Genomic DNA, 22,009 nt, shown 5'->3' with positions numbered 1-22,009 from the left:
AATCTTTACCATCACTTACCATGAAGGAACACAAGCTAAAATAGCCCAGGCACAAATTCACTGGATACAGGGGATAATCACTAATAGAGAAATGACTTACCTGATAATTTGGTTTTCCTTACTGTAAACAGATGGACTCAGGATCAATGGGTTATATGCGCCCCTGCTAGCAGATGGAGACAGTCAGGTTTCAAAGCTGACCTCACCCTAGATATACGCCTGCACTGACCTCAGCCATTCAGTATTCTCTTCAAAAGCCACTGTGGACATACTATCGAAAAACTTGAATACAATTACTTAAGAACTTTATTAAAAACTTGATCAAAACTGTACTCAAAACATAAGCACTGAATCCCAGCAATATTATAGATGCCCAAATCTAGGGATAGGGTGATGCCTTACCCATGACTTCTTTGGGATTGAGATTCATAGGCATTTCCTTGACACTGTTCATGGGCAGCCATGGGCGGGATGCAGAGGCCATCAGTCTACACTAAGGAAAACAAAATTCAGGTAAGTAGTTTCTCCATTTCCTAGCATGTAGCCAGATGGCTTCAGGAGCAATGGGGTGTAGAAAAGCTACTCCCCAAATGGGGCAGGAGGCTGCCTTGGTCTGGTTAACACCACCCTCGCAAAAGGCTGCACCCAGCGATAGAAGCTGGAGAAGGTGAGCCCGGAAGACCACATTGCTGCTCAGCAGATGTAGACTGGAGTCAGTAGCTTAGCTTCTGCCCAGGATACTGCCTGGGCCCTAGTGGAATGAGCTTTAACATGAAGGGATAAAGGCTTCCCTGCCTCAACATAAGCTCCAGTGATCACTTCCTTGATCCAGCAAGCTATGTTAACTTGTGAAGCAGCTTCGCCTTGTTTCCTTCCACCGTGAAGAACAAGTGGTCCATCTTGCGCACTGGTTCTGTATGTTCTAGAATACCGTACTAACAGCCTACCACCGTTTAAGTGGCGTAGGAGGTGGTAGTCTGAGACCTTGCGTCCATCTAGGGAAAGTAAGAAAGTGGACTGGTTCAGGTAAAACTCAGACTAACCTTTGACAAGGAAGGAAGGAAGGGACAGTGCGAAGGTGCAATGTTCCTGGAGTCAACCGGAGGAACAGCTCCCGCCATGACAGGGCCTGTAGTTCAGAGATGAGACGAGCCGAGCATATCACCATCAAGAATACAGTCTTCAGCGATGACAAGTGAAGAGAGTGCACAGCAGCCACAAGGAAGGCCTTGTTAAGTCCCATACTAGATTGAGGTTCCATGTTAAGGATGGTTGGAAGTATAATTACTTTTAGGAAATGGGCCAAGTCTGGATGTGGCAACAGACTGGCTCCATTCACCTTGCCTCTGGAACAGGAGAGCACAACCACCTGGACCTTCAAGGAGTTGAGGGACAGGCCTTTGTTCATGCAGTCCTGTAAGAATTCCAAAATTATGGGGATCTTGATAGACTGAGGAGAGTGCCTGCATTCCTCGCACCAGGCCTCAAATATTCTCCAGATCCGCACGTACGCCAAGGATGTCGAGAACTTCTGCGCCCGGAACAAGGTGACAATTACTGCCGCTGAAAATCCATACTTCGTCAGGTGAGCCCTCTCAAGGGCCAGACTAAGACAAAAGCAAGTTGGGTTCTCGTGAAGGATCAGACCTTGTTGGAGAAGGTCCCTGTGCAGAGGGAGGTATAGTGGTTCTCCACCACAAGCCTCCACATGCCTGCATACCACAGGTGTGTGGGCCAACTCTGGGCCACCAGAAGGACTAATCCTCTATGGTGCTCAATCTTGTGAATGATCTTGCCCAGAGGCCATGGAGGGAAGGCATACAGCAAATCCTCATATCTGGCCAGGTCTGGACCAGGGCATCAAATCTCTTCTGCAACTGAAGAATTGTGGAACCTTTGCATTGTGGGATGTGGCCAGTAGGTCGATGAATGGGTGGCCCAAGCAATCTACCAGGAGCTGGAAGGCTCTGGTCAATACCCATTCTCCTGGATCCAGACTATCCCTGCTGAGAAAGTCTGCTCTGACAGCGATGTGGGAGGTAGAGATAAGGGGGGTCTATTTCCAAAGACATTTGGTGGCTTTTTGTTCCTCCCTGGCGGTTGATGTAAGCTACCACTGCTGCATTGTCCAACATCACACGAACGGCCTAGCCCTTGAGTCTGTGACTGAATTGTAGGCACACTAATCTGACAGCTCGGGCTTCCAGGTGGTTTATGTTCCAGCGCACCCCTTCCTTCGTCCATCGCCCCTGGGTTATCAATTCCTGACAGTAAGCTCCCCACCCTTGCTTAGGTGAACTTCCTGTAGCCACCACTGGAGCAGAGAACATATTTCCATCAGCAGGTGGAGGCGAATAGTCTTTTTTTTTTTTTTTTTTTTTATAATTCACACTAAGTTTTCATAAAGTAATCATACATCTTACTTTAATGCAAAGAAAGGATATGTAAAATCAAACCAATTTCACCTTAGCATACAGGATAACTAATATCAATTACAACCTTTTCAGTGAGGTATAATCTTACAATTCAGGAAATAAGGAGGCTTGTATATTTAAAGGGAGTATTTAAGGAAATCAATACAAAGACAAACTAGCATAATGGATTCAGTGGATTACTTTAAATGACTATCAGGGGGTCCATTGTCCAGGAATGATTAATTCCCTGGCATTAAAAAAGGACCTTGGTTGTTCCGATATAGTAAATACAAACTTTCATCTTTCCCTCATCTTGTACATCTGCAGGGATATTTTAAAAACCACCAACCTAAATTACATACTTGTAATCTCATGTTCAGGAACACATCCTGAGGGATGCTGTGAAATTCCCAAGTGTATCCTTCTCATACAATGTTCAGTAACCATTTGTCAGATATGATCTCTACCCACTGCTGATAGAAGAGGGATAGTCTGCCCCCTCTCTCCTCCTCCCGTGGATGGGTCGGCTAAACTTCATTGGGGAAATCAAGTCGAATCTGAGCCCAAGCAGTTCCTCTTTTTGGTTGATGGCTCCAAAAGGACTGAGGCCTTCCTGAAGGTTGAGATGTCTGAAATGGTAAGTTTCTGTAGGGCCAAAAATGCTGGGAAGCCCCTGGGTCTGACCCCTCGTAGGTGAGGGGCACTGCAACCTCTAGCATCGTCTGGTAGCCAAGGCACTGGAGATTCACCCCATTTACTGGCCACAGGGCATCTTAGAGGTTTGCCTTAGAAGTCATGTCCGCTGACCATTTTCACAGCCACAGTTGCCTTTTGGCCGCCACCACTGAGGCTACCCCTCTGGGCCGAGGTACGCACTAGGTCAGGCTTGCATCCGCTAGGAATGCTGCGGTGAGCTCCATCGCCTCTTGGGAATGCGCCCCTGAGCTATCTGCCTTTGAGAGAAGCAGACACGAGCAAGCCACCATGGCACAACAGGAAGTGATCTGCAGCATCGTTACTGTCGTGTGAAAGGCTTAAGGATGGACTCCAGCTGCCTATCATGCGCTCCTCCCTCTACTGGGATAGTTGTTTACTTCGAAACTGTGCAGACCAGGGCGTCCACTTTTGGGAAATGCAGGCATTCTCTGGCCTCTGTGTCCAGAGGGTCAAGGGCCTCCAGTGCCCAGCCTCCTTTAAAGCTGACTTCCGGGGCATCCCATTCCAAGACAGTTAACTCCTAGATGGCTTCCAGCATCAGGAAATGGCAAGAAGTTTTCCGTAGACACACCAGGATGGGGTTCTTTGGCTCAGAGATTGGGCGTTCCCAGCAGACCCCGAGTTTGAGGTCTGGGAAATCAGTGCCAGCAATTCATCTCTGTGGAAAAAACCATAACATGGAGGGATTTCCCAGTCCTCCAATGAGCCTGCATCCCCTTCATAATCTGTGGTGTACGAGTCCCTGTCAGGGATACCCTTGGTGAGGCAAGGCATGTCCCAAGGCTTGCTAATCGGGCTGTGAGGACAAGGCCTTCCCAGTTGGGGCTCAGTCTGGGCAGGGGCAGCAGCCGACTGCACTTGAAGAAAGGCTTGAAGGCCCTGAAAGAATTCCACCCAAGAGAAGGTTGCCAGGTCCATGCCTAGGCCAGGAGGAACTGGGGGAGGCGCTGAACTGCCCTCTCCCGAGGCGGATATAGTCCCAGGATTGTTCAAATCCAGGGTACTAGTGGATAAGGTCATGGCTGACCCGTCCTCCAACTGGGAGGGGCTGGGCTTGGAGAAGTTCTGAGAGTCCAGTGCTGACACAGGAAGGATTTGAGGTCAGACTATGCAGCCCTAATATGGCAGGCAGCACAAAGTGTCGCTTGGGCTTCTTTGCTGCCAGAGCCAAAGTTCAGGGCAGCTTGTGCATTAAGCTGGCTAGCGCTTGAACTCTAGCATGCACAAATCCGCCCCAACACGCATAAGTGTCCAGTTGTGCGTGGGAACGTATGCGTGTACTTGCACATGTAGTTATGCGGGCGGCTGTGCACATAGATCAGTGCATACTCATTCATGCAGTAGAGCCGGCCCGCACCGGGGAGGTGCGGGCCGGCTCTACTGCATGAATGAGTTTTCCTTTTAAGCAGATGTCACAGTGATGTCTGTAGAAGTTGGAGGGTATCCAAAGGATTATCTACACCCCAACCATCTTCCAATCATATGGCCCAGAGGCAAAGGGCATATACTGCTTTAATCATAAGCAGAGGCCAATCCAGCTCTGGTTTATTCACCGCATGCTAGGAGTTGAAGTACTGTGCTAGTCAAAGGGCAATCAGAACAGGCTTCCATAATACAAGGGGTAAAACCTGGACTGGCTCAGCCTGGCCTGGACAGATAATCTTAACACAGTAATGGATGGGGATAAATCACACCTTTTAATAAATTGTTTCATTAGCCATTTCATAATTGCAATCAATACACTTCTCCAGGTTTGTAGAAGGAATCTTGGCTTTACCTGCTGCAGACATTTTCCTAACCAGCCCCAGCAGTATTTGCCTAAGGGGGGGGGGGGGGGAGGGAGAAAGGGATAGGACCAACCTAGGAAGAGAGAAGCTTGCATTGCCCCCATGCCCAGCAGTAGATCAGGAGAAGAGATGACAGGCCGGTGTACCAGCCCATGCCTTCCATTTCTCCCAAACAGAAATGGAAGGCATGTGCACAGCCCGTCCCCCTCTGCAGCCCAGCTGCCTTCTGGCTAAACTGCCAGACCGCCCCAGGCTTGCCCTGGCAGTCCGTGACACGCAGGGCACTGCAGCTCCAGCTCTCAGGCAGAATTCCCGCAGCTGCACTCTGGCTCCCTCCAGCAGGGCCATGTGAAGGAAGAGCAGGCCGCACGCTCCCTTCAGCCCAAGGGAGGAGGAGGAGGAACAGAAGCCATGCCTGTGCCTTTAACACACAAAAGGATCTTAAGACCACGTGCCACGCACAAGTCCCATCCATGCCAGGGTAGACAAGAATGGATAAACAAATTTTCCTTTATTGGTCAGTAGGTGACACTTCAAAGTGGACAAACGTGCTTGCTCAGAGCTTTCCGATAAACACTACAATACAATCCTTTGCTGAAAACCCTCTCCCCCCCCCCCCCCCCATCATGAACAGCAAAAGCCTTTCACTCCTCCAGACCTGCTGCAAACATTCAAGGGCTGGAACATGAGACTTCAGGACACACCACCACCAGCACTGCTGCCCAGCAGAGAGTCCACCCCCTCCTCCTCCCATGAATAAGAAGTGAAGCAGGAAAGAAACCCAAAGCACATCCTTTAAAATATTTTAAAACCCCCCCCCCCCCCCCCCCCCAAAAAAAAAAAAAGAACTACACACCCAATCCAACCCCAAACACTTTTACAAAAACAGAATTAGTGTTCAAAAACCAGCCAACAGCACGTTTGGCTTTTAGTTTCCTTCATTTTGATAAGAGGTTCAAGCTGGCTGCTGCAGGATCTCAGTCTCAGGATGGGACAGGGACAGAAACCTGTGACTGCTCATAAAAAAAAAAGATTCATAATCGTGTCCAAAGAAAGGTAATAAAAAAAAAACCAAGGGAGCCGTCTTCTCCCCTCCCAGCAGTACCACAAAGCTTGCACATCTTTAACTTTGAAAAGCCCCTGTGCCCATTTCACCTACCCAGATGTTCCTGGCAGCTGCTTTCCTGATTCTCAACAGGGAACAGAAGTCTATACACAGTAAAACAAAAAATAAATAAATAACTTCTCAACCTTAAGGAGACATCCTTCACATCTGGAACAGTGGTCACGGGGGTCCTTTTTCACTATGACAGGACCAGCTGCTCTGCGGGTTCTCCACCTCATGCTCAACCCATCAAAGTCAATCCCCAACCATTTCTTTACCCTTCCCCTAAATGTTCCTAATTGCCATCTCGAGCATTGCCACAGGGACAAGCTGCAAGCTCGGCTTTAAGGGAGTCCCGAAATGATCTTAAAAACGAGCAAAGTGTGGAGAAGGGGGCTGAGGCATGGCAAGGCCAGAGGCCACAGGGTGCAACAGAGTTTGTTAAGCTGTATTCGGTCTGTGGTCACGTCTGCCCCCACACCAAGAATGTTTGCTACAGGTAATGGTGCATACAGAGACCAAAGGCTGAGGGGGCTCTACACAGGTGTTGTCAACCCTGCCTCTGTGCTACTTGTATGCTCTGGTTTTAACTGGTCTGATACAGTTCAGCCATGGCTGGGGAGCCATTTGCAAGCACCACCATGAAGCAAGAGATCTGCTTGTTTCACATCAGCGGCAACTTACTGCACTAAATTAATAGCCACAATAGCCCCCAGAAAAACTGAACGGTATTCTGCTTTAAACAAGGAGGGTACTCCCCGCGGCAAGCCGAGGAGAAAAACAAAACAAAAAAAAACCCCACTTAGTGACACTTGAGCCCAATTAACATTACAATAGCCACACCAGGGACAAAAGTCAGCTCACTTCAAAAAGAGGAAAATTCTGCAGAGAGAAAATGTGATCGGAAAGCTCCAGCTGTATCCTGTCCCGAAGCCAAAACAGCAGGGAGTCACTGCCTGATCACGCAGCCTGGGCTTCACGCTCCATTCAGTACACACAAAAGCAGCAGAGCCGACCTGATGGGCCACCACCTCCCTTCTACCCCGCAAACTGCAGGGGAGGAAAACCATCTGGAGCGGGGTGAGCCCATCACACTGGATTTTGTATTAAGCAGTAGCTAGACAGCCTGTTTCCTAGCAGTTTATAAAATTGTTTTCCATGCATGATTTTGCTTGAACAATTTTCCAGTCAGATCAATTAGCACCCAAAGGTCCAGAAAGATGTTTACTAAGCTTGTATGTCCTAAAGCCTCTCCAGGTGATGGGGCCTAATCCAGCCTCTGCTGGTCTTGCACAGACAGAACTGGCCCATTCCATAAAACCATAACTACGAGGCTGAAAACCCTCCAAGTCCCCCCAGTGACTGGGGTAGGAAACAACCCAACCCAAGCGTGACTCTGCAAGATAACGTCTCTTCACTCTGCCAGACAGTGGGGCTAGCGGACTGAGGATATAGCATGAAGGGGTGGAGGGGCAACGGTCTAGCAGAAACATGACCTGATACAGCCAAGCATGTTATTTGTATCTCAGACTTCATTTCATATCGGGGGGGCCCAATCATGTAAGCCCAATCATGTAGGCCCTTTCAGTCCAGGACCCTCCCCATGTATGGGATGGGATCAGCAGCCACTAGCTACAACAGTCTTCAGGAGTCTGGCAAGAGCAGATCCAGGGCAGACCTGGGACATCCCATCCACAGATGGCGAGAGTGTGGGGGGGAGGGGGGGGGAAAAAAAAGAGCCAGAGTGAAGAAGTCCAAGCAGCTAATGTCCTTCAAAGCTCACCACTACCCCCCGATGTGCGCGCCAAAAGATTCAAAACATCTGCCCACTGACTGCTCCGGGCTCTTCAGAACTCCACTTTGCAAGCAGGGAAGGTCTCGTCCTGCATGGTGACTGTGCTGTTGCTCCCCACCACCTTGACCCCCAGCTCCTGCTGCTGCCCGTGCGTTTGCTGGTACCACTCGTGCATAATCAGCGAGTCAAAGGTTGGGATCAAGGTCACCTGGAAAGAGAGAGAAATGGCTCAGCAGGCTTTCCCTATGGCATTCCTCTCCAGCTCCCAAAACCAAGGCATCGTTTAGAGCAGCGGTTCTCAACCGGTGCGTCGCGACACACCAGTGTGTCGCCAAGCACCGGCAGGTGTGTCGCGTGGCTCCCGGTCCCTCCCGCTGCTCGTTCTTCCCTGCTGCCGTTGCCGCCGGGCTATCAGCACGTTCAAGCCCAGCGGGAACGGCAGCGGTGCAAAAAAAAAAAAAAAGCTGTGGCATCCGCGGCTGCCCTTTTCTTCTTCCCGCGCCTGCATCCCCCCCCCGGACCCGGAACAGGAAGTGATGCGCGGGAAGAAGAAAGGCCGTGCCGCGTGATAAACTAGCAGGCACGGCCTTTCTCACGCGGCACGGCCTTTCTTCTTCCCGCGCACCACTTCCTGGTCCGGGGGGGGGGGGAAATGCAGGCGCGGGAAGAAGAAAAGGCCAGCCGCGGATGCCACAGATTTTTTTTTTTTTTGCACCGCTGCCGTTGCCGCCGGGCTATCAGCACGTTCAAGCCCAGCGGCAACGGCAGCGGTGCAAAAAAAAAAAAAATCTGTGGCATCCGCGGCTGGCCTTTTCTTCTTCCCGCGCCTGCATTCCCCCCCCCGGACCAGGAAGTGATACGCGGTGCGCGGGAAGAAGAAAGGCCGTGCCGCGTGATGAAGTAGCAGCGGCCGCTGCAGCATCGGCCCCCAAGCTATTGCAGCAGACGGTAATCGGGAGAGGAGAGAGCAGCAGGAGCCTCCCGCGATCGATGGAATTCTTCCTTATTGGCCTGCGGGGGCTGGAGGAGGAGGAGCAGCTACCGTTGGGGGGGGGGGGGGGGAGAGAGAGAGGAAGTGAGTGACAGAAAGAGAGAGAAGCAGCCAGCTAGCCTGTGTGTGATTGAGAGCCTGTGTGTAAGTGAGAGAATGTATTTGATCGAGAGTATGTGTGTGATTGAGAGAAACTGGTCAGAGAGCTGATGTATGTGTATATGTGAGAGACAATGAAAGTGACTGCTCAAGGAGATGACTGATGTGTATGTGAGACAGTCAGGGATGTGTGTTTGTGTGTGTGTGAGAGAGAGAGAGAGAGAGAGAAAAAGCATGGAAGTGAGAAATCTGGGTATGTGAGAAAGCATGGGAGTGGGAAGCCTGTGTGTGTGCATGTATATGAGAGAGACTGGTTGGTAAGGTGACGGTGTGACTGGTGTGTATGTGAATGTGAGAGAGAGAATGTGATTCAGGGAATGAGAAGCCTGTGCACGTGGAGAGCGAGCATGGAAATGAGAGAGAGAGAGACTGGTGTGTGTGTATGTGTGTGTAACAGAGAAAGTGATTATGGGAATGAGAAGCCTGTGCATGTGAAGAGAGTGAGCATGGGAGTGAGAACCTGGGTGAGTGTGAGACACAGCATGGGAGGGAGAAGCCTGTGTATGTAAGACAGAACATGGAAGTGGGAAGCCTGTGTATGTGTGTGTATGCATGCATGAGAGAGATCAGGTGACGGGTGTGTGTGTATGTGTATGTGGGAATAAGAAGCCTGTGCATGTGAAGAGTGAGCATGGGAGTGTGTGAGATACAGCACGGGAGTGAGAAGCCTGTATATCTGAAAGAGAACATGGGAGTGGGAAGCCTGTGTGTGTGTATGCATGAGAGAGATCAGGTGACTGGTGTGTGTGTATGTGTGAGAGAAAGAAAGTGATTATGGGAATGAGAAGCCTGTGCATGTGGAGAGAACAAGCATGGGAGTGAGAGACTGGTGAGTGTATGTGAGAAAGAGAAAGTGATTATGAGAGTGAGAAGCCCATATATGTAAGTGGAACACGGGAGTGGGAAGCCTGTGTGTGTGTGTATGGCATGAGAGAAACTGTTCAGGAAGGTGACTGGTGTGTTTGTCAAAGACTGGGAGATGATTGGTGTGTGAGAGACAGAAACTGGTCATGGGGGCATGACTGGTATGGTGTGTGTGTGTGAGAGACATGGGCCCTAAGGAAGAGGACCATGAGTATAGAGCTTAGCCACTACTGCTGCTTCTGGTGTGTGCTACAGCCTGCATGGAAGAGGAGTAGGACAGCTGCTGGAGGGGGTAAGTAAAGGTGGCTTTTTAAGTTTATTTTTCTTGATTGACTGCCATTTTAATTATTTAATATTATGTGATGTGTCTGCTTTTTTTGAAATATTTTATTGGTGTTTGGAGAATTTTTAATAGTTTTTATGAGTTTTTAATTGTTGGATGTTATTCTGTTCATAGTTGTTGTGAAACATTTATTCTGCTTATTAGTATAGTTTTACAATTATTTCTGTGTGGGGATCTATAGCTGCTTGTTAGTTCTGTTTTCCTAATAAGAGGTGTATTGGTTTTTAGGGCCTGATTTTAATATTTATAGTGTTGCCTTTTCATAGATAGGGTTGCTCCTGTTTGAGTGTATTCCATAATACAGGTGTAACTGTGTGTGGATTAGTTTATGTGCATTACTACAGATCCTGGGAGTATGTTAGGTCGGTTCTGTGTCTGTTACAGAGATATTTTACTAGCATGTAAGTGTTTTATCAGTCTTATTTGTTGCGTTTTCTCAAGAGGACATGCATTGGTGGTAAACTGCTGTCTTTTCATAAGTAGGGCTATTGAGCCTGAAAGTAGAAGGAGTTTGAGTTGCTGTTACTGAGATGACACCAGAACCAGAATATCTTTTTTGTAGATGAGTTGATTGGGGAATGTCATAATTCTGCTTTACATCCATTATTGTGGATCAGGGGGGTTCCCGTGGATGCAAACTGTACATTTACATCTAGCCCTGTGACGATCATGGGTCAGTGTGTCACGCATGTGAGAACCATCTGTCAGGTGTGTCCCGACAGAAAAAAGGTTGAGAACCACTGGTTTAGAGGATTTGTACTCCTCAAATTTCCAATCCCCCCCTCCCCCAGAAATAGGTCACAGCTGAACATAACTAATCCAGTGCAGAAAGCCCCCTATTATGGCCATGCCCTAGACAATTTAGGATCAATATTTAGAACAGGGGGAGGGCCCGAGACTTGCTCTTCCTGCAGCACACGGATCGGCTTTACCTCGAGGTCATGCTTCCAGTGGCTCTTGCCTCTCAGAAGTGCGTCCAGGATGGACCTCATGGCACCCTCCTTCACACGGTCCTCACCGCTGAGGACGTAGCAGGCGGAGCGGATGCGCCTGAAAAACTCTTCTTCCAGCCCACTGCTGCTGAAGGAGCCAGGGATATAGGCCATATCCAAGTACACAGGGGGCCCTGGTGGGGAGGCAGTGGCAGCGGACCCTGGTCTGTAGGTAGCCAACCCTGAAAAGATAGACCAAAACAGTACCAACAAATAGCACCATGGTGGCTACTCATCCTAATCCAGGCTCCCCCATCTCCCCTCTCCCTCCCCCAGTCCCATCACCACCACCTCCTGTTTAAGTGCAAAAAAGGGACCAACCATAGAAAACTGATTTAGCCAACCCCCAAATCAGCAGCTGTATCAAGTCAGGGAAAGGGGGCAGCGGCAACAGCAAAGAGGGAGAAAGCACTTACCTGCACTGCCTGCTTGAGAGGATCTGATACTGCCTGCACTTTTCCCAGGGACTGATGTGCCAGCGGCTCTGAGAAGTTTCCCTGCTTGCTTGTTTTTGTTGCTAGCTAGCCGGACTCCCTTCTCTCCTGCTTCTTTGGACAATCCCAGTGGACCTTTGACTTGTGTGTCCAGAAGTGACTGCTTAGAAATTTCTATCTTCTGGGGCAAGGAGGGCCTGGAGAGCTGTTTTTTCACCTTCGATTTCTCAGCTGAAAAGGCTGCTGGATCCATCATACAAACCCCTGGCTGGGGCTGGAGGGGGATGGGGTCCTTCATGGACACTGGAGGTGGGTCTCGAGACCTGGTGGAGGATTTGGGTGGGTTTTCAGAGTCCTCGTCAGAATCTAATCCCCCATACGTTGTGAGGAATGGGCAGTCTTCTGTCCCAGGTGGGATGTCCGAATCTGACATTGGCAGCGACTCGCTCATTGAGATGGGAGGCGTTTCGTCTCCCTGCTGCTCGTCAGAAGCCCCCTCATTCTTCTGTGAAAGAGGCATGGCCAGCTCCTGAGAGAGATCACTATCATTTGATAGGTCCCGAGGGCTGAAGTTCATAGAAGGGGAGACCGCTGGCCTTGGGTGCTCAAATTCGCAGGGAGACACCAAGCACAGGTCAACATCATGGGGCGATTCAGAGTGGTTCCCAGCTCTGCATGCAAGCATATCCACACCATCACACTCCCCCACTGTGGAATTCTGGGAGGACCGGATTGGCAAGGTCATATCGCTTTTGCTCGTCAGCCCTTCATGCTCGGGTGTCAGTCCTTCTGAATGAGGCCCATTGCCCTCCTCCTGAGATGATTCGCTTACAGGTGGCAGGATCTGTTCAAAGGAAACAGACAAAGACTCATCAACTTCTGTTGAGTGTGGGGACCCTACCTCTGCAGGAAGTGAAGGGGTAGTGATGCTGGGAGAGACATCTGGCACTTCATCCTTGAAAGGGCTCAGTAACAGGCAGCCAGTTTGTTTCCCTTGAGAAGAAGTAGAGCTGTCATGGGAGGATTTTGGGCCTAGGCCAGCTCCACTTCCACAGTCCAATGCTCTCCATGAGTTCTGCTGCCGGACACTAGTAGTCTCCACAGATAAGTTATCGCCAGGGACATCAACTGGAGACTGGTGAAAAGGGGTGTGCCCAGCACTAGCAGGCGAAACCATTTCCAGGGTCTTCTCCTCTGAACTACCACAGAGATCTTCCAGTGCTTCCTGGAAGTTGTGGTTTCCCCCACTTTTAAAGCCATCCACAGACTCAGTTGGAGTCAAGTCAAAGTTGACACTTTGGTCACTCTTGGGGGTCTTGGCTAGAGGGGATGGAGAGCCTAGAACCTTGTTTGGGCTGATTTCCAGATATCTAAATTTATCAGGGCTCTCGATGTTTCTGTTTTGTATACAGTCAGATTTACCCTCGAGGTCCATGGCCTGACAAGCCTCTCTACAATGTTCAACCTCACCTACAGATCCTGCCATTTTCTTCCCTTCCAATGCCTTTAGAGCCTCCTGTTCTTCCTCTTTCAGTTTCTCCCATTCAGCAGTTACATCCTCTGGAGAGGACATGGCAGAACCTTCCATCTTGCCTTCCTTTTCAGGACTGCACACAGACACACTCCTTGAGTTAAGGGCAGAATCTGCAGTTTGGAGCTTTCTGGCGTTCCCTACTGCTCTGGCTACAGGTACTGGTTCTTTTTTGAGAAATTCCTTTCGAATGGTTCCTGCTCTCTTGAGCTCAGTTGGGGTAGAGGCAGTCTTTCTGACATCCTTGGGAAATGTCTTCATCCCCCTTTTCTCTTCACTTTTGTCCTCTTTAACATCCCTTCTTGACATCTCCATTTTAACATCTTTCTTGGCCAATATTTTCCCATCCTTCTTCCCTTCTGATTTGGTGTCTTTATCTACCTCCTTCCCATGGACACTATCTTCTCTCTTTAAAAATTTCTTATCCTTCTCATCCTTGATTAGATCCTTTCTGATCAGGGTTCTCTCCTTTGGGGTCTTCAATTTTGAGTCTCGAATAACTTTTTCTGGTTGCTGCTCCAATTTAGGTTTGAAATTTGTTTTGCCACCCTCTAGACCGCCAGGGGGGGCCTCTTTTGAGATGCCATTGAAAGCTTTGGGTCTCTCCTTGCCAGGAAGTTTCGTGTCCTTTTCAGCCTTCCGTACCCCTAACCGTGAGTCTGAGGTGCTAAGTTTTGATGTGGACTTAACACTCTCCTTGCTTTCTGCTCTCTGAGGCTTGAGTGTATTCTCTACAGAAGCTCCTCCCAGGGTGTCCAAGTCTCTCTGAATTGCCACAGGATACTTCAGAAATTCTAGATTCTTCAATTTTTCCAGACCTTCTAAAATTTTGCTTTGAGGCGTGCAGCCTGGGAATAGGACACGGATGATCTTTTCAGAGGGGTTTGCTGGATGCCACACGAGTAGGGCACAAATAGAGGTCAAACAGTGCAGGGGTAGGTCACCCTCTTGAGTGGAACCATTACCTGTCCACTGCATCAAGAGGTCCAGTTCCTTGCTCCCTTTCACTGGGTTCAATATATACATTTCCAGACACCCTACGCCCATTTTTTGGAACAAGATGGTTGGCTCCACAACAGCCCTGTCAGCTCTGAAGAGTGGATTTGGCTTAATGCCCAGTTTATCTAGGCAGTGCAAGACCATACCCACTTCATCACAGCTTCTAAGAACTTTGGAAGGCTCTTCCAGGTTTTTCAGCTTCTCTGGAGCATTAAGGAAAATTACACCGAGCTCAGGCGAAATGAGGTTCTTCATCCAGTCTTCGTTACTTTGAGAGACTTGAGATGGGTCTTCCTCACGCTCTGCTATTTTCCGCTGGAGCAAACTGTTAATTCCGAGCAAATTGTCCGTCCCAATATGGGTCACCAAGATGGAATCTATCCGGTCTAAATGGCGCACTACCTTCCAAAAGGAAGATTTGGCATTGGAACCTCCGTCAACCAAAATATTGAATCCGTTGACGGCAAAGAAAGCTGAATCACCCCTGCCACCTGGGAACACATAGCAACAAGGTTTTGGCAGCTTCAAAAAGCCCATGGTAGTTGGTGGTTCCAGCAGCTGGAAAGGAGATTGCAGTTCCAGGGACTCTGAAAGGTACTCTGTGAACTCTTGGAGGCCTTCCATTGCAGGCAGCATACAGCCAGGGTTGAACTTGAGGTCGATAAAGTCCTGAAGATTATGCTGATACAGGCTTGAATCCTTCCAGTCCCCAAAGTCTGGGCAGGTGACAGTCAAGCTCACCTTGGTTGAAGGGTCTGCAGAACTCAGCAAGTCACCGATCTGAGGGGAAAAAAAAAGAGCAAAGTAGTATTTTTTTAAACTCATGTAACAAAAGCCTTTCCAGAGGTGCTTCTCAAGTTCCATTGGAATCTGTTACCATGGATGGCCTAATACAGCAAGTAAAGATTGGAACTGTGCTGCTCACCTCTTTATCAGTGAAGATCTGGATGAAATCCTGTAGTGAGAAGCATCCTGTTTGCAGATGCAGCTCTCCTGTGTCCTCGATACAAGGCCCAGCAAACACCAGTAACTTGTACTGGGAAGTGTCAATGATGAGGTTACGGATCTGGAGGAGAGAAAAAATTGGGCAAAGCCCCAAGAAGTGACAGTCAGCTTTACCTGCTATTTAAAAACTAGTACTTTTCAAGGTTCATAAAAATTGTTCAAGAGGTCTGTGTCTTTTACACCCACCCCTTGCTCAATGCTGGATTTTTAGGCAAGAGACACTCATTAAAAGTCAACAGGCTCTTATCTAAGTCATAATATTGCACCTGCCCTTACTGAGAGTTTAATCATCCCCTTGTAGGACACTAACAAATTAATTAGTAGAGTACTTTAAATTTACAGGTGTATTCAATTCCAAATCCCTTAGTAACCTAAACTTAACTAGGAACTCAACACAATTAAGATGAAGGCAGCAGTCCAACAACAAGAGGGGGCTCTCCAATCTTTTGCATTGAGTGTCACATGTATGATTTTTTACCCCCTGGTGAAAGATTGTATGTGTGCATCTGGTGCAAAGAGCTCCTGGCTCTCAGAGAACAAGTCCGATCTCAGGAAGCTAGAGTGGCAGACCTGGAGGAGCTGAGGCAGACAGACAAGTTCATTGATGAGACCTTCAGGAACATAGTAGCCAAGTCCCAAACACAGTGTGACCGCCCTGGTACCGCCTTTGATCAGAAAGGTCTCCTGGTTGGAGATCACCATCCTGGTGAAGCAGGAAGTAACTGAGGACAAGTCTACCAAGGCTACTGCCCAGGAGGGAAGGGTTAGAGTGAATCACCACCTATGATGGCCAATTAGAATTGTAGATAGCTGGGTGGCTGGTGGACATGAAGACTGCCTGGTAACCTGCCTGCCTGGTGCAAAGGTGGTGGACCTCATGCATCACCTAGATAGGATTATAGACTGTACTGGGGAAAAGCCACTGACATGGTACATGCGAGTACCAACCTAGGAAAATATGGGAGAGAGGTTCTGGAAGCCAAATTTAGGATTTTAGGTAGAAAGCTGAAATGCAGAATGTCCAGGGTGGCATTCTTTCAAATGCTCCCTGTACACGTGCAGGTCCCCAGAGGCAGGCAGAGCTCCGGAGTCTCAATGTGTGGATGAGACGATGGTGCAAGGAAGAGGGATTCAGTTTTGTAAGGAACTGGGGAACCTTTTGGGGAAAGAGGGAGACTTTTCTGAAGGGATGGGCTCCACCTTAACCAGAGTGGAATCAGGCTGCTGGCGCTAACTTTAAAAGGAGATAGAGCAGCTTTTAAATGAGAACAAGGGGAAAGCAGACAGTCACTCAGTAGTGCATGGTTCAGAGGAATGTATCCATGAAGGATATTATTGAAACAGGAGAGTTATAGCATCCCACAGGATTCAATAAAAGCAAACATAGTCCATGTGCCTAAAAGTAGAGAATCACCTGAGCTAAAGAATTCCAAATTATCCCTGTCAACTGATAATCAGGTTGCTAATAAAAACCACAGTATTTTGAAATGTCTGTATGCCAATGCCAGAAACCTAAGTAGAAAGATAGAGTATACAGCAGTGAATGAGATATAATTGGCATCTTAGAGACCGAGTGGAAAGAGGATAACCAATGGGACAGTACTATATCAGGATACAAATTATTGTGCAATGATAGGGAGGATAAACTTGGTGGGGGTGTGGCACTTTATGACTGGGAGGGTAGAGAGTCCAACATGATAAAGATCATACAAAAGACTAAATGCTCAGTAGAATCTATATGGGTAGAAATCCCATGTGTGTTGGGTAAGAGTATACTACCATCTACCTGGCCAAAATGATCAGACATTAAGAGAAAATCAGGGAAGCTAACCCATATTGCAGTGCAGTAATAATGGGAGATTTCAATTACCCCAATATTGACGGGGTAAATTTAACATCAGGACATGCTATAGACATAGAATTCCTGGATGGAACAAACAACTGCTTCATGGAGCAATAGGTTCAGGAACCAACAAGAGAGGGAGCCATTTTAGATGTAATTCTTAGTGGAACACAGGATTTGGTGGGAGTAAACAGTGGTGGGGCCACTTGGCAATAGTGATCATAACATGATCAAATTTGAACTAATGACAAAGGGAGAGAATATGTAAATCTACAGCACTAACACCAAATTTTCAAAAAGGGAAACTGATAAAATAAGGAAAATAGAAAAAACTGAAAGGTGCAGCTGCAAAGGTTAAAAGTGTACAACAGATGTGGACATTGTTTAAAAATACAATCTTAAAAGTGCAGTCCAGATTATTCTAGGCATTAAAGGTGGAAGGAAGGCAAAACGATTACTGGCATGGTTAAAAAGGTGAGTGAAAGAGGCCATTTTAGCCAAAAAACATCCTTCAAATACTTGAAGGACTGAACATAGGAAATTGCCGTGCTGAGTCAGACCAAGGGTCCATCAAGCCCAGCATCCTGTTTCCAACAGAGGCCAATCCAGGCCATAAGAACCTGGCAAATTTATTTTATTTTTATTTAACATCTTTTTTATACAGACATTAAAGTACACATATTGGTTTACATTGTAACAAAAGGTTGAAATTACATAGAACAGGGGAGGGGAGAACCGGGAGAAAATGAGTAAGAGAGTAAGGGCTCTAGGGAGAGCCTGAAAAGTCATATTTACAAACAAAGTCATAACAATCCCATGCTACTGATGCAATTAATAGCAGTGGCTATTCCCTAAGTAAACTTGACTAATAGTAGTTAATGGACTTCAAGAACTTGTCCAAATCTTTTTTGAACCCAGCTACACTAACTGCACTAACCACATCCTCTGGCAACAAATTCCAGAGCTTTATTGTGCATAGAGTGAAAAAGAATTTTCTCCGATTAGTCTTAAATGTGCTTCTTGCTAACTTCAGGGAGGAGGAATAGCCTAGTGGTTAGAGCAGTGGGCCATGAACCAGGAGACCAGGGCTCGAGTCCTGCTGTCGCTCCTTGTGACCTTGGGCAAGTCACTTTACTCTCCATTGCCTCAGGTACAAAACTTGGATTGTAAGCCCTCTGGGGATAGGGAAATACCTACAGTACCTGAATGTAAACAGATGTGATCTCAGATCATATGTCTGTATATAAAAATAAATGCCCCCTGGTCCTTCTATTATCCGAAAGTGTAAACAATAGAGTCACATCTACTCATTCAAGACGTCTCATGATCTTAAAGACCTCTATCATATCCTCCCTCAGCTCTCTTCTCCAAGCTGAACAAACCTCTTTAGTCTTTCCTCATAGGGTAGCTGTTCCATTCCCTATATCATTTTTGGTTGCCTCTCTGTACCTTCTCCATTGCAACTATATATCGTACACCTCCAGTCTTCAGGTACAATGTGTACGATTCTGGTTGCCACATCTCAAAAAAGATATATAGTTGCAATGGAGAAGGTACAAAGAGGTTTGTTCAGCTTGGAGAAGAGAGCTGAACAAACCTCTTTGTACCTTCTGCCGACCTTCTGCTGCCTCGCGGCGCGAAGCCCCACCCATCAACCTCCGAGGGCCTATCAGAGGCCACAAAGACGCCCACAACAGCAGCCCTTTAAATCTGTCAGTTAATTCCCTGGTCGGACCACAAGCTTATCTCCACTTCCTTCCTTAACCAACATCCTACTCCTTCAGCCACACAGAATGCCACAATACAATTCAGAAAATTATGCAACCAGGAAACCCTAATTTCTCACCTCACTCCGGAGTTAAAATCAATTGACCTTACTGACGCAGACACTGCCTTATCCTCTTGGACCAAAATCATAAACAAAGTGGCTGACTTGACCTGCCCTCTCAAAACCAAAGTTATCCTTTCTAACAAGGATAAGAAAAAACCTTGGTTCACTCCAGAATTAAAATCCATGAAGCGTGAAATCAGAAAAAGAGAACAAATCTGGCGCAGGAATCCTTCGTCCTCAAATCTATCATCTTTTAAATCTCATGCACCAATACAGGATCGACATTCTTCAGACAAAAAGATTTCTACTCCCAGAAAATCCACAATTTCATTTTTGATCCAAAAGCCCTTTTCTCCCTAGTTTCTTCGCTTACCAAGCCGCCAGTTCCAGCAATTCCAGATGACAAAGCAGCACTCAAATCCATTGAACTTGCCAACTATTTCAAGGACAAAATAGCTAACTTACTTGCCTCCCACATAGTGAAAACATCTCCTGGCCAACTATATCCTCTCTTCGCAGCTCCGCCTCTCAATTCCAAGCCTAATCAACTCCTCTCTAGAAATTGAAACACTACTAAGGAAACTAAAGCCTGCCATTGCACCCATTTGATGCAATTCCAGCCAATCTTCTCATAGCGAGTGCCAGTGAAGTTTCCAAGCCTCTCTCACAAATCATCAATGCCTCCTTAGCCCAGGGTCATGTCCCCAACCCACTCAAACTGGCCATCTTATAACCCCTACTAAAAAAAACAAACCTCTCCACAGACAACCCAGCAAACCTTCCAATCATCGCTAAGATACCGGAGAGAATAGTCAAACAACTCTCCGAATTCCTGGACAACAACAACATCCTCTCTCCAGTACAACTTGGATTTCATAAAGCCAGAAATATGGAATCCCTCCTATCTCTTTCAGACAACATCCTCATGAACCTAGAAAGGAAACAGCCCTGCCTGCTCATCCTACTAGACTTATCGGCCGCATTCGACACAGTGAACCATCAGTGTCTCATTGAAAGACTAACGGAGATAGGCATCAAAAACACTGTCCTAAATTGGTTCAAATCCTTCCTTCAAAATAGGCATTACAAAGTCAAGATCAACAGCAAAGAATCGCCCCCTTTCATCTCCACACTTGGAGTTCCTCAAGGATCATAGTTATCCCCCACGTTATTCAACATCTATCTTCTCCCGCTTTGTAAACTTCTTTCTGAGCTGAAACTAACACATTACCTATATGCAGATGACGTCCAAATCCTGATACCGATCACGGACTCTCTGCAAAAAACCATTCTCCATTGGAACGCCTGTCTACTCTCCATTAACAGCCTCCTCTCGAACTTCAATTTGATACTCAACGCAGACAAGACAGAGTTCCTACTAATCACACAAGATGGCAGCTTACCACTAAACAACCTACAACCTTCAGTGCTTCCTACCTTTTCACCTAAAGTCAGAAACCTCGGAGTAATCATGGACAGCCAAATGAGCTACACAGGCTTCATCAACAACACGGTAAAGGTGTGTTACTTTAAACTACAAGTTCTAAAAAAAGACTAAGACCCCTCCTCCATTTCCATGATTACAGGTCAGTCTTACAATCTATCATTTTCTCAAAAATTGACTATTGTAATGCACTTCTTCACAGCCTGCCAGACATCTCACTTAAGCCTCTCCAGTTGCTACAGAACGCAACTGCAAGGATTCTCACAAAATCCAATAAAAGGGACCATATAACTCCAATCTTAAAGAAGCTACATTGGCTCCCAATCAAGTTCAGAATCCTTTACAAACTATTAACAGTCACTCACAAGGCCATACAAAACATTACTCCACTGGACCTCACAATTCCTTTGCAACTCCACACCTCCTCCCGTCCTCTAAGACTAGCCCAGAGAGGTTCTCTTCAAGCTACCACTATCAAGACCTCATTAAGAAAAAGAGCTTTGTCTGCTTCTGGCCCCAAGCAATGGAACCTGCTCCCACCTGACCTAAGGCTTGAGCAATGTCCAATCACCTTCAAGAAGAGACTTAAGACTTTGCTGTTTGGCCAAGCTTTCCCATAACCACTCAGTTTCCTCCTCAACCTTACCTGTCTGTCCCGACCAGCCTTTCCCTTAAGTTTCCTATCTTTTTGTAACAAAGCCGCTATTTTTCTTCCCCCCCCCCCCCCCTTTAACCTACCCTGCCCTACCGGTTTTTTCACCCTTCTAGTTCATCTCACCACAGTTATTCTTTGCTCTCACTCAAATTATGGTTAGACAAGTTTTTCTCCACCCTGTTCAAAGTAAGTCTAGACTCTGGCTCTACTTTCCCCCAAATTTTGTTTTATCCATGTTTCTCTACCTTGTTCAATGTAAGACAATACTCTGTCATTTGTTGTTTGCTGGTTGTAATGTAAACCGAAGTAATAATTAATTCTGTTAATTGAACCTCAGTATATAAAAGTTATAAATAAAATACGGTATCATGGTGAGACCACACTGAGTATTGTGTACAATTCTGGTCACTGCATCTCAAAAAAAAAAAAAAAAAAAAAAAAAAAAGGTAGTTGCACTGGAGAAGGTACAGAGAAGGGTGACCAAAATGATAAAGGGGATGGAACTGCTCCCCTATGAGGAAAGGCTGAAGAGGTTAGGGCTGTTCAGAGTGGAGAAGAGATGGCTGAGGGGGGATATGATAGAGGTCTTTAAGATCATGAGAGGTCTAGAACGGGTAGATGTGAATCTGTTATTTACTCTTTCGAATAATAGAAAGACTAGGGGGCACTCCATGAAGTTAGCATGGGGCACATTTAAAACTAATTGGAGAAAATTCTAACAGTACACAATTAAACTCTGGAATTTGTTGCCAGAGGATGTGATTAGTGCAGTTAGTGTAGCTGGGTTTAAAAAAGGATTGGATAAGCTCTTGAAGGAGAAGTCCATTAACTGCTATTAATCAAGCTGACTTAGGGAATAGCCACTGCTACTTACCAGCATCAGTATTAGGGATTTATTTAATGTTTGGGTACTTGCCAGGTACTTGTGACTTGGATTGGCCACTGCTGGAAACAGGATGCTGGGCTTGATGGACCCTCTGTCTGACCCAGGATGAGAATTTATGTTCTTACAAACATGGGATTTTCTGGGGGGGTTTTCCAAAAAGCAGCCAAGGGCTGGTCAGTAAAAGATGCCCAGAGGCCTCAGACTCCTTTGATAT

At 47.1% G+C, this 22,009-nt stretch overlaps 1 protein-coding gene across 1 annotated transcript in view; it reads right to left on the bottom strand.

Moving 5' to 3' along the window:
- Nucleotides 1-5,410: 5,410 nt before the first annotated feature.
- MAP1S (microtubule associated protein 1S) overlaps nt 5,411-22,009 on the bottom strand; it is a 58,142-nt gene continuing 41,543 nt past the window's right edge. The window contains exons 4-7 of the mRNA XM_029613698.1: nt 15,057-15,197; nt 11,584-14,911; nt 11,108-11,349; nt 5,411-8,026 (exon numbers count right to left, since the gene is read on the bottom strand). Of these exons, the coding sequence (XP_029469558.1) occupies nt 7,871-8,026; nt 11,108-11,349; nt 11,584-14,911; nt 15,057-15,197 (3,867 nt within the window). The 3' untranslated portion in view covers nt 5,411-7,870. The remainder of the gene's footprint in view (nt 8,027-11,107; nt 11,350-11,583; nt 14,912-15,056; nt 15,198-22,009) is intronic.

This window comes from Rhinatrema bivittatum, chromosome 8 (genome assembly GCF_901001135.1).
Source record: "Rhinatrema bivittatum chromosome 8, aRhiBiv1.1, whole genome shotgun sequence".
NCBI lineage: Eukaryota > Metazoa > Chordata > Amphibia > Gymnophiona > Rhinatrematidae > Rhinatrema > Rhinatrema bivittatum.
This window is presented reverse-complemented; position numbering and strand designations above follow the sequence as displayed.